General features: G+C 34.1%; 2 protein-coding genes across 2 annotated transcripts in view; one reads left to right on the forward strand and one right to left on the reverse strand.

Moving 5' to 3' along the window:
• Window positions 1-3,474, reverse strand: part of pex14 (peroxisomal biogenesis factor 14) — a 161,115-nt gene extending 157,641 nt beyond the window's left edge. The window contains exon 1 of the mRNA XM_056448788.1: window positions 3,405-3,474. Coding sequence (XP_056304763.1) covers window positions 3,405-3,440 — 36 coding nt within the window. The 5' untranslated portion in view covers window positions 3,441-3,474. The remainder of the gene's footprint in view (window positions 1-3,404) is intronic.
• Window positions 3,475-3,967: 493 nt separating this feature from the next.
• On the forward strand, window positions 3,968-9,286 carry LOC130217121 (DNA fragmentation factor subunit alpha-like). Its single transcript, XM_056449155.1, has 6 exons — window positions 3,968-4,262; window positions 4,526-4,684; window positions 4,762-4,895; window positions 6,221-6,410; window positions 6,685-6,809; window positions 8,780-9,286. Exons 1-6 carry the CDS (start codon window positions 4,169-4,171, stop codon window positions 8,987-8,989), a joined length of 912 nt encoding a protein of 303 aa, XP_056305130.1. The 5' UTR covers window positions 3,968-4,168; the 3' UTR covers window positions 8,990-9,286.
• Window positions 9,287-12,209: the final 2,923 nt, after the last annotated feature.

Raw genomic sequence — 12,209 nt, forward strand, 5'->3', positions numbered from 1 at the left:
ATTTAACTAAATTAAACATTTTTTTGACATGTTTATTTAAAGTTATCAAGTTCAATGTGCAAAGTGCTCACAGAAATATAATCAGAGGCAGGTTTTTCAAAGAATCTGCCATGGGAAATAGTCCAAATACAAAAGCAAATCATAAACAATAAAAGCAAATAGGTTAACTATAATTTTTCTTTTTGAATAATAGAAATGTTATTTTTCTTAAGAAGAGCAACTCCATCGATGATCTATAAGCCAGTGGCGTGGAACAAACTTTAGTCAATTGGTGTAGCTTGTTCCTCGCCACTAGTCCTGCTTGGTTTGGGACTTGTGGAGCTGTGCATTGTTGGATTTGCTCTTCAGTGTTTGGGCGTTCAGCAGTGACATTTACATTACACTAAACTTCAACTGTGAAAAAACTGGACTGAAGCAGTTACAATTTACTGGAACTAAAAAAGCGCTATAGAAATAAAGCTGAACTGAATTAAATCAGAGCTTTGTGAAGTATAAGAAGCATTTTTCTTAAAAGCCAACTTCAAACTTCTGAACAGTAATGCACCATGTAGCATCTATCACTGTTGAGAAATTAATCATTTTATAATAACTTAATTGTCATTATTATATGTCTTCATAACCAAAAGACGTCTTGTCCTATTAGCCTAAAAGAAAAAGTTTTCCCTTACCATGTATGCATTACAATGGTTTGCTACATTAATGAGTGCCATTAGAAACCATTAACACTCCTGCCTTTATCATCGCTCTTCAAATGAGTCAGTCTTTGGCACCACGGTTTTGGTTCTGATCATTAGATCCACTTTAGAGCACTAAGTAAGCCTGCAAGGCTCAAATTAGGACATTTAATTTACTAATTAGCCATTAAGATGACTCTTTTAAGTAAAATTGACTTACTGTAAACAAATTAGCCTTTTTAAAGCCACCTCAGGGTAAGTATTCAGCTTTAAGCAGTTTTACTCTCCCTTTCAATTTTTTTTTTTTGTATGTTTTTGATAGAAGTTTCTTCTGCATTTATTTATTATCACAACTTAAAATGACTTTTTTTGTATTTTAGAATGTCTTACTATTTACTGCAAAAAGGAAAGTCACATGATCCTTCAGAAATCAGTCCAAAACGCTGATATTCACTGCTTAAGAAACATTTCTACTAGGAATGCTTATTATCAGGATTGTAAGTCGATACTATTGACTGTTTCTATTAACTTTTTGCCCATAGATAAAGTGCACAGATCTAAATGTAATGTAGCGAATTTATCCTTTTCTAATTTACTTTAGATTTCAGTTGCGATGGCTGTAATTGTTGTGCAGCTCAATTTTTGCTTCCTTTTCTTGAAATGGGTTCATGAGGCGTTTTTTGTTATATTTGTTGGCATCTTTGCCTTGAGCTTGACATATAATTTTCCTGCCCTGCTGGACGTTGTGTTCTTTACAGATCAAATTTAGTGACTTATGATAAAGTTGTTTGTAGTCTATTGATAAGAGAATTCCTCATATTATACTTTGTTTATAATGTAATATAATATAATATAACATAACATAACATAACATAACATAACATAACATAACATAACATAACATAATATAATATAATATAATATAATATAATATAATATAATATAATATAATATAATATAATAATCATTCATTTTCTTTTCGGCTTAGTCCTTTTATTAATCTGAGGTTGTCTCGCCACAGCGGAATGAACCGCCAGTTTATCCAGCATATGTTTTAGGCAGCGGATGTCCTTCTAGCTGCAACCCATCAACGGGAATATAATATAATATAATATAATATAATATAATATAATATAGCTTATAGTTTTTTGGGGGGGGATGTATAAAATGTATTTTTAAAAAAAAAAGTTTAAATTTTGCCTGACACCAACCACAAATGATAATGGAATATTCTGGTGGGGAATTAGGGGAATTATGACTCTTAGAAGCCCTAATATCAGACAAAATAACGTCTAACCAAATGCACCATGTGTTTGGTAATTTGTTTAAGAAATATCTGTGTACTTGCATATATTTGAGATGATAAGATTGGGTAAATTTAATTGCGTTGTCTGTCACTTCTCATGACGTTCTCTGTGTGGTGTAAAAAAAAAGCAACTCGCAGTTTCAGCTTCGCCTCTTTTTTCGCTCACTTTTAACTTGATTCAAGCAACATTTTGAGTGTCATGTTCAGAAACAATCTCTAACTACAGAGGGACGATACTGTGGGTAACCAATAACGTCTAACCAAATGCACCATCTGCTATGTAGTACACAGAAAGCTGCAAAGCTTACACACCCTGATTATAGATGCTTTTATTCATAACAGAACAAATATTTATACACTGAATGTCTCATCCAAGGTGTTGACTACAAAAAGGTTGCATTTAAAGCCTCGTGGGGTTTCAAAGAGTATTTTAAGAATCATTAAGTGTCATCTTCACAGAGGACAAACACCAACACATTCCACAGGGTTATCAGTAGCCGTTGTTATCTAGCCTTCAGATATAGCCATTTTTTATAGTTTTTTCTTTAATGTGGTCTTAAAAAACTAAACATGTAAACATATTTATAATGCTATTATTAATTATTCCAAACTGTTAGCATTTGTGCTTCAATTTAAAAATACAGTCATTAAATAAAACAAGTCATTAAAGTTAATAAAAGAAAGAGCAAAACAAAAAAACACAACGGCCAAGTTCCAGAAATAGAGCCTGGCTGGTTTGGTTTAAGGCTTAAAATTATAACCCTTTACACATTTAAAAAAAAAATCCCTTTCAAATGAATGAGAAAATACTTTGAGAATCAGAATATATACTGTATGCTATCCACTTAAAATTAAATTAAAATTAAATGTATACATTGTACTGATTTTTATTTTTACTTCATTGCATCTTAATATACAGGGTTAAACAGCATGCAAACGGGTCATATATAATATGCTGTTAGTTTGTTTGCTTATACACTTCTACATCGTTGCTAATAATTTGGATAAATAACGCTACCATGAAAGCTGTCAACAGTTCTTTACTGAGAGATGGGCAGCACATGGAGGAATGGTTGTGTCCTGTCATGTTTTCAGGGTCAATGACCCTTGAATGAACATAACAGATAACAGATGATATTTGTTGTATGTTCTGCTTAACGTTAACATTATATCATTTCACATGGAGAAATCTCCTGAATGCCGTGTTCTCTGTGACCCGCACCTGTCACACACATCTGTCTAACTGTATATGTTCACTAAGGAGAACGCTAGCAAGCCTGCTAAAACTTTTCCAAAACAACATGGGACAGCCGTATTATTGACTTTACAACAATTAAGGCGTGGCAAAGAGTGCATTCACTATGCACGTCCACGGCCGAACAATCAAAATGCATATTATCTGCTGGAGAATTGCTATCAACTACCTGATTTTGCTGGTCAGGTTGGTCCTGTGATGCCATGTCGTCGGCGCTGTTAGCCAGGAAGCTAACGACGCTATCGCGTCACCGGAGCTCGATTACTGTCGTCTGAACTAGTGAGGCGAAGTTCGAGTCGTCTTTGGTGGTCGGTTCTTTTGAACAGTTCTTTTCCAAAAAACATTTTCAAAGGTGCGTGGCTTTTCTGCGGAGTTTAGTGTGACAATGAAGTATTCAAAAAGCAAAGTGCACTTTAAATGTTCGAAATGATGTATTTATTCATTTATTATTGTTATTATTATTATTATTATTATTATTATTATTATTATTATTATTATTATTATTATTATTAATGTTGGACACTGCATGGGATGTCCTCAAAATCGCATACACAACTGAGTAGCTATTTTGAATACTGTGCGCCTGCAAGAAAAAGAAAATATGATGGACCTGGACGTACTAGATTCGTTGCCGTGCATTCATTAATCAGTTCAATCCATACGGTTCGTCAAATGGAATCGACTCAAAAGAACTATTCACTCGCGTCACGAAGCCAACAAGCTGTGACAGACTCGATCAGTAGCGCATTTCACAACACGGAAGCAGATATCGACTATGTTTATTTTCAATTCTTCTAGAACAGTGTTACAAAGATGTTGTGAATATTCAGTGTAACGTTAGTTATGAGGCTTCAAACACAAAACTAACAATCGAAAACATAAGGTGATGCTCTAAAGAAAGTAAATTATGAACTCTGAACTTTGACCATCATCATGACAGAATTAAAACCATGTAAAGTGTGTAACGTCAGCCGACTGAAGTATTACGGACTGGCCGTGACCTCTCTTTATCAACTCAGAATTAAAGGTTGGTCTGAAAATATGAATTTATAAAAATATGCTAATATGTGGTTTTAAGCCTGAATTTAATAAGTGGTCCGCTCGATGAAAGTTTAGTTGAATTAAGCATACACATAAAAAACAGTACTGTTTAATTAAGCTAAATTATATTATATAAAGAATGCTTTTTACTGTAAAACAATTTTCCCAAAGAAGTTGATATTACCAAAGCTTGATGTCCTTTGCTCTGCTGGTCATGTGAGCCATTCTCTTCATCTCTGTCTACCACAGGTGCTGAGGCTCTAGACTTTTGTCCCAGTGCATCAGTCTCAGTGGTGCTGGAAGAAGATGGGACAGTTATTGAAGATGAGGCTTACTTTCTGTGTCTGCCAGCAAATACCAAATTCATGTTGTTAGATGCCAACGAAATATGGGTGCATTCTCATCAAAGTAAGATTTTTTGTGAGATTACTGTCAATAATATTTAAGTAAATAACTACTAATCTAAACTGGTCTCTGTTGTCTAGTTGCTGGTGGGACAGCCCAGTCTTGTAGAGACTCTATGGAAGTAGATGGAGGGTTTGACTCTTGGCATGGTTTGGCAGAGCAGCTGAGGCAGGACCTGGCCAGTATTATCCTCATGTCTGAGGCAGATCTACAGGTCTACTAATACTCCTGACATACCTGAACATTATCATTTACTGCAGTGTTTCTCAACTACGTTCCTGGAGCACACCTGTTTCAGATCATCAGCTCATTAGCACAGACTGAAAGAGCTGTAATGGGTGTGACAGACATCCAAAACATGCAGTGTTGATGGTCCTCCAGGAATGTGGTTGAGAAACACTGATTTACTGTACATGTACACTGGGGGTCAACAGTTTGAAATCACTTCGATATCTTATGGTTTTGTATTTTATGTTCACTACTGATTAAATTCATAAAATGTAATATTTAAAATTTTAAAAGAGCTGTTTTAAGCTGTCAAAGATGATGTATAAAATTTTGTAGTTTGTAATTATTGAACCTTTGAATTTAAATGGTTTCCTCCGGGTGCTCTGGTTTCCCCCACAGTCCAAAGACATGCGTTACAGGTGAATTGGATATGCTAGATTGGCTGTAGTGTATGTGAGTGTGTGCAGGAGTGTGTGGGTGTTTCCCATTGTGTTGGGTTGCGGCTGGAAGGGCATCCACTGCGTAAAACGTGTGCTGGATAAGTTGGCGGTTCATTCCACTGTGGCGACCCCTGATTAATAAAGCAACTAAGCCGAAAAGAAAATGAATGAATGAATGAATTTAAATGTATTATCTTTTATTTCTTAAGAAAAACGGTGATATTGCCATTTAAAATGTAAAAAATATAAAATAAATACATTTAATAATAATAATAATAATTTTTGTTATTGTAAGCAAACTCGTTTAATTTTTTTTAAAAATGTATATGGATTTGGATAAATAATGAATAATTTTCAAAAGTGGGTGTACTCATTTATGTGCGTATTGATCTGCACTGTTTATATATTTACTTAGTGAAAACCATGATACTTTATATTAGGATTCTTTAGTCCAATCAATGTAATGTTGCCCTGTTAAATACATTTATTTTATAATGAAAAAAGATCTTATCCTAAACTTTCATGTGTAATAACAACCTAACCACAGTTGTTTTCAATATTCATAATAATAATAAACATTATTGAGTACCACTTTGGCATGTAAGGATGGTTTCTGAAAGATCGTGTGAAATTGTGAAAATGCATATCTTCATGACAGGAATACATTTATTTAAAAATATTAAAAAATAAAAAACAGCTACTTTGAACTAACATGTTAATTTACTTATGTAAAATTTTACTGTATTTCTCGTATTAATCTAGCCTTGGTGAACAAAAAGCCAAAACATTTGACCCTAATACAAGATAATATAATTAGCCAATGTTCCTTAAGTGGCATACAGAGAATAACTAAATGAAAATATTTTTATAGAGTTTGATAGATGTGCCATGCTCTGATCTGGCTTCAGCGTTGGACTTCTCACAGCAGAAAACCCACGTCCTACAGGACACACTGCAAAGAACACTAGACCGTAGAGAAGAAGAGAGGCAGTCCAAAGACTTATTGAGGCTCTATTTGAAAGCCATGGAGCGAGAAGGCACCTTGGACCCACAGGAAGAAAGTAAGGCTATGTTTACATCAAACATTAGTAATCAATTCCAACAATCCCTTAGTAAAATGCCCAAATAAGCCCAATACAGCTTTGCCTTTGCTTCCACTAAATGGCGCCACTGAGCTATTTCTAAATGTTGCACCAGTTTATAAAAGCTCCTTTTTTATGGCCTTGGTGGAATGAAGAAAAGTAGCAGCTTGGATGATCAACAGCTTATCTGTTGTTGTGACAGGACCAATCTTTCCATCGCTTTTAGAACATTTATCTACTGTCATTGCTGCAGGTGCTAACCTAGATGAGACAGATGGGGTGCAGGTGGAGGCCGCAGCAGGGTTCAGCTCCACCACACTAATGGTTCTGAGGGACAAAAGATACCCAGAGACCAGACTGTCCAACCAAGAGCTGCAGGTATGATGTCTGATAAAGTTTCTTGTCTTTTTAGGATTTATTTAAAGGGTTAGTTCACCCAAAAATGAAAGTGACCGCATTATTTACTCTCCCTTTATGAGTTTCTTTCTTCTGTTAAACACAAAAGAAGATATTTTGAAGAATGCTGATTCACTATGGTAATCAATGGATGCCAGCCAAGCATTCATCAAAATATCTTTTGTGTTCAACAGAAGATACTAATGAAGTTTTTAGCAGCTGAAGGAGTAAATGATGACAGAATTGAACCTTTTTTAGTGAACTGCCCCTTGAACTTGATGTTACAGAATCAATTGGATGATGAACAGTAGATATTGCTTACTTTAGGGTCATGTGTGATGTCATGTTGACTTTGAATATTTAAAAATACACTTTTCTTTTGTACTTTCGGTTGTATATCAGTAGGGGGCACTCACTCTTCAGTGGTACACTATGAACACAAACCACAGGAGTATAATCTGTATAATAATTTGCTAGACTAAATAATCAGGGTTTATTTAGTTTAATACAATATATAATAAAATAACAATAAAGTTATTATTTAATGAATGACAGTAAATTAATTTATTGGATACCCCCCTTCACTTTCGTTTATTGAAAAATGTATGTATACAACTAGGTTTAATTGTTTTGACAATTCATTTAAAACAATGAATGATATAATGAATTATAATATAATGTAAAAAAAAGTCCTGTATAAGTCTAAAATTGCATTCATAATGGTCCTAAAAAGGTCTTAAAAGTCTTAAATTTGACTTTGTGAAACCTGCAGAAACCCTGTATAAGTTTGTTTTTTATATAATAATGTTTTTTAATGTGTCCCTGGACAACTAAATCAGTCATATGTGCAAATGTGAAAGATATGTATAAATAATCTTTCCATTGATTTAGGGTTTGTTAGTATATAACATTATTTGGCTGAAATACAAATATTTGAAAATTCTGATGGTTAAAAAATAATTGGGAAAATCACCTTTCAAGTGATTTAATTAAGTGCTTCAATACAAATTAAGTGTTTAGTGATGCATAATATTTACTATTTACAACAGTAAATTTACTAAATGTCTTCATGTAAAAAACTATAATGTATTTTTTGCCCATCATCAAAAATATACCTGTGCAACATAAGACTGATTTTGTCACATCAGGGTCACATATGTCTTTATGTCATATTGATAACGTTTTGCTTTAAATGTGCATGTCTTGATTTTTAGATATGTTCATATTAATACCAGGGTTCATACAGTCCTGGAAAACCTGAAAAAGTCAAGGAATTTTGACAAGGCGTTTTGGAACATTTTTTGGAAGTTTTGGAAAAATAAATAAACCCAAAATGTTTTGGTAATTTGTTTAAGAAATATCTGTGTACTTGCATATATTTGAGATATAAGATTGGGTAAATTTAATTGCGCTGTCTGTCCTTTCTCGTGACATTCTCTGTGTGGGTTTAAAAAAAAAAGTAACTCGCAGTTTCAGCTTGTCCAATTTTTTCGCTCACTTTTAACTTAATTCAAGCTACATTTTGAGTGTCATGTTCAGAAACAATCTCTAACTACAGAGGGACGATACTGTGGGTGCTAAAGGCTAATTTGTACTCTTCTTAATTCCAAAATTTTCACAGAGACAGCGAGATTCTTTCTAAGAACTATTTTATAGATATCAAAATAAAAATAAACTATGTAGATCATCACACTTTTTGATATACAGTAAAAATTTACTTTTATTTTTTCTTATTTACCACTTGTACATAGACATTAAATGAAACATTAGGTCATGAATATCTACCAGAAAGTTTTGGGAAAAGTCCTGGAATTTTAGTAGTAAAAATGTGTATGAACCCCGAAAAACTGTCTTTGTAAATAATGCAAAATTGGATGATAGTCATAGAAAAAAACATGATGGAATGGAAAAAAGGAAAACCTGTATGTTTGAGCCTGTTTTTGTTGATGCAGATGGTGGTGAGGCAGGGAGCGAAGGTAATGATGGAGGTGCTGGTCTGGGACAGTGAAAGGACATCAGCGCTGGTCCAGGCATGTGACAATGAGCTCAGTAAACGCCTACAGCGAGTTCAAGCCCTGCAATCCCTCAGCACTCATAACCAGTCCGTTCCACAAGCACACGTTGAGAGAGAAACAAGAGCCAAACGCTGCAAAAAACACTGACAGCAAACATGTTAAGCATTTCATTCTATACTGTCCAGTCTTAAGTTTAGAATGAGGTTTTATTTTTTTTTGGATAGTGATTTTTGGAAAATATTATAATACAGAATGACAAAAGGCAATTATTGGGATGGATTTGATTGTATTTAAAGGGATTGATCACCCAAAAATGAAAATGACCTCATCATTTACTCTCCCTCGTGTGGTTTTAAACATTTATGAGTTTCTTTCTTCTGTTGAACACAAAAAGAAGATATTTTGAAGAATGTTGGTTGCTGGCACTTCCATAGTAGGGGGAAATTTACTACAGAAATCAATGGGTACCAAGTACCAACATTTTTCAAAATATCATCTTTTGCAATCAACAGAGGAAAGAAACTTAGATAGGTGAAGAGTCAGTAAATGAAGATAGAATTGAAATTTTGGGGTTTCTGACATTTTTGACCAAAAAGAACAGAGACTGATTTTGATGTATGAAATCCTCATTTGAGGGAAAAAGGTCTATACTTTGTAAAATTGTTGGAGATAATTGGTGAAAGAGAAAAATAAAGCAAGTAAACATTTTTAAAGAAAACTTTTCAAAACAATTAATAAATGGTTCGTTATTGCCTGTAACACATCCAACCCTAATTTCAACACCAGTAAAAAAATTTAAAAACCCATCAGATATGGCATTTTAATACCTTTTAAAAGTATCGAATGCATCTTTATAATATTGCTGAGGGAAGGACTGTATTACCGTAGTATTACAAGGTTCACTAAATGTGTCAAATTGGAAATGTTACCAATTAAACCCTGTAGGGCTCAGTTTTTTTCCCTGTGGTGCTGTTCAAATAAAATCAAACATTTTTAGAATAACAAAAAGATTCTGACGCACTGAACTTAATATAGATTCCATTACCATATTATGGAAATGAATGAGAAAAAAGTATTCAATGTTTTCAGAGAAGACTGAGAATGATCATGCAGATAAATTGGTGATAAACTAATGAAGAGACCTGCTGTTCCTGTTCACCGTGAATGAACGTCTTGTTAAAATGACTTTTTTTTTCTGTGTGGATGTACTTCTACCGTACGTTGTAATGAGCATGTGAGTGCTTTGATTGTTGTTGGGCGGGTCATGAAACCGAGTCAGCCTGTCTTAGAGTCGTTATGTGGCTCTGATGTTGTACTTTAGATTAGAATTTTTGACCATTGTTAGACTATATATACTAGCGATTTTAATATCACTTCAGCATTATGTAGAAATCCTCATGAGGAATTCATTAGACTGCTATTACCAATGCAGCAGGAAAGTGAGCTGCTTTAGTAATTGGCAGAGTACTGAAATATCATACTCGGGTAAAAGTTTCATTACTTGCCAAAAGTAGTGCATGTGTAGAATACAACTCAAATTTTGAGTAAAAAGTAGGCCATTTAAAAGTACTCAACAGTAATTAGTTTTAAGCTGTGAAAATTTTTCCAACTTATACCCTGCTAATTAAAAATGTAGCTTATGGTTGATGCGTTTACATGCGAGGCAAAATCCAGCCTGATCTTATGAGAAAACGTAACTATTTTATGTAGTCAGTTTAGTGGTTAATTCGGTTTAGTTTAGAGTTTAGTCGTACAAAAATGTATGGTTTTAAAAAGGAGGCGAAGTACCAAATACCACCCCTAAACCCAACCGTCATTGGGGATGAGCAAACCGTACCAAACTGTATGAATGTTATGGAATAGGCTCTATGCACAGCTAGAGTTTTAAAGGCAACAATACACTTCCGGTGAAAGCTTAATGTGACTATTTTCTATTTCACAAGGTTGTTTTTACAGCATCTATGTCATAATGTAATTAGAATTAGTGCTGTCAATCGATAAAAAAATTAACTAATTAATTACACTTTTTTGCAATTAATCGCAAATAAATGACTGAAACTTTTTTGGCTAATCAAATGTAAAATTAAGACAAAGAAACTATTAAAATTCAAAATATGATTGTTTATCAGAATTTTTGCTTAACTTGTAAGACAGATTTCTTTATGTAAACAACACACATGAAGAAATAAACCATCAAGATCCTCAAACAGTTGGCTTGAAAGTCATATTTATTACAGAAATAAAAACACAGGCATGTAAGTGCCAATTGAATTTCAAAACAATCAATGCCAATAAAAAACAAACATGATTTCCATGTTGGATTCTAAGTGGACCGCTAAAAATTCCAAAATTGCAAATATGGAAATTGGAAAATTATAATAAAGTGTTGAATACAAACAATCGAACTCATTGAAAAGTTGTATTGCTGAGAGCTGAGAACATTAATTATAAAGTAGAAACAATTTTGTTTAGTCCTCCTTTACATTGAGCCAGTTGCTAAGACAGTCCAGCCTGTTGACTTTATCGGGACTGTGACTGTTTTCTTTTGAATGATGTGACCTGAAAGCGAGAACAAGCAGAATCACCGAATCAGCATATGAATTTTGATGCCACTGGTGCTGTGACAAGGACGTAAGAAGCATCAAAGGTACGCGTTGTGTCACACCAAAGACTATGGAATTCTTACAGGGACTTTGGTCACACCATCTCTAAACATTAAATTCTAAACAACTTTGAGGGATACGGACATCGTCCATTTGTTCTTGTTGCTAGGAAACACACACACACACAACGTGCAGTACAGCGCACCCGAGCGACTTCCTTCAGATTCATCAACACGTACCATAGCGTTCATCAAATTTGCTTTAAGTGTTCTAAAGTATAGCTATTTTGTACGAGCAAGGAAGCTGACACAGCAACATGAAGCAGACGCTTTACAAAAGTTGCATGTAAGGGGGAAACACGTCAAACTTAATGAAACATTTGAGGGCGCATGGACTGCTTGCGACATCATGGACTGCAAGTGACAGCTTGCGACATCATCTGGCACTTTCATGGAGTACATTTACATGGACACCAACACTCCGACTGTAAGCTGATTAAGAGTCTGTCAAGTAAACAGCGTTTTTTGATTACCTCAAAGGAGTTGATTACCCGAGTTACGAAGTGTGGAAGTTTTTTCTTTCCATTTGACATGCGGTATCAAATTATATTAAAGGACTTCTATAAGTCCTTCCTTGTTCTTATCCATATTTCTTTGCGTGTTTAACACACATCGGCCACAACAGGAAATAAAAAAAAAGTGCAACTGAGTTAATTGCTTTATATATTTTTTGCGCGTTAAATATTTCAAATTAATCGCATGGTT

The sequence above is a fragment of the Danio aesculapii genome, chromosome 23 (assembly GCF_903798145.1).
Source record: "Danio aesculapii chromosome 23, fDanAes4.1, whole genome shotgun sequence".
In the NCBI taxonomy this organism is placed as follows: Eukaryota; Metazoa; Chordata; class Actinopteri; order Cypriniformes; family Danionidae; genus Danio; species Danio aesculapii.

Bases quoted from the DNA above. Each gene is read 5' to 3' on its own strand.
- LOC130217121 (XM_056449155.1), top strand. From the start codon at position 4,169: ATGACAGAATTAAAACCATGTAAAGTGTGTAACGTCAGCCGACTGAAG. The intron at 4,263-4,525 runs GTTGGTCTGAAA...TGTCTACCACAG, and splicing joins TTATCAACTCAGAATTAAAG to GTGCTGAGGCTCTAGACTTT. The intron at 4,896-6,220 runs GTCTACTAATAC...ATATTTTTATAG, and splicing joins TGTCTGAGGCAGATCTACAG to AGTTTGATAGATGTGCCATG.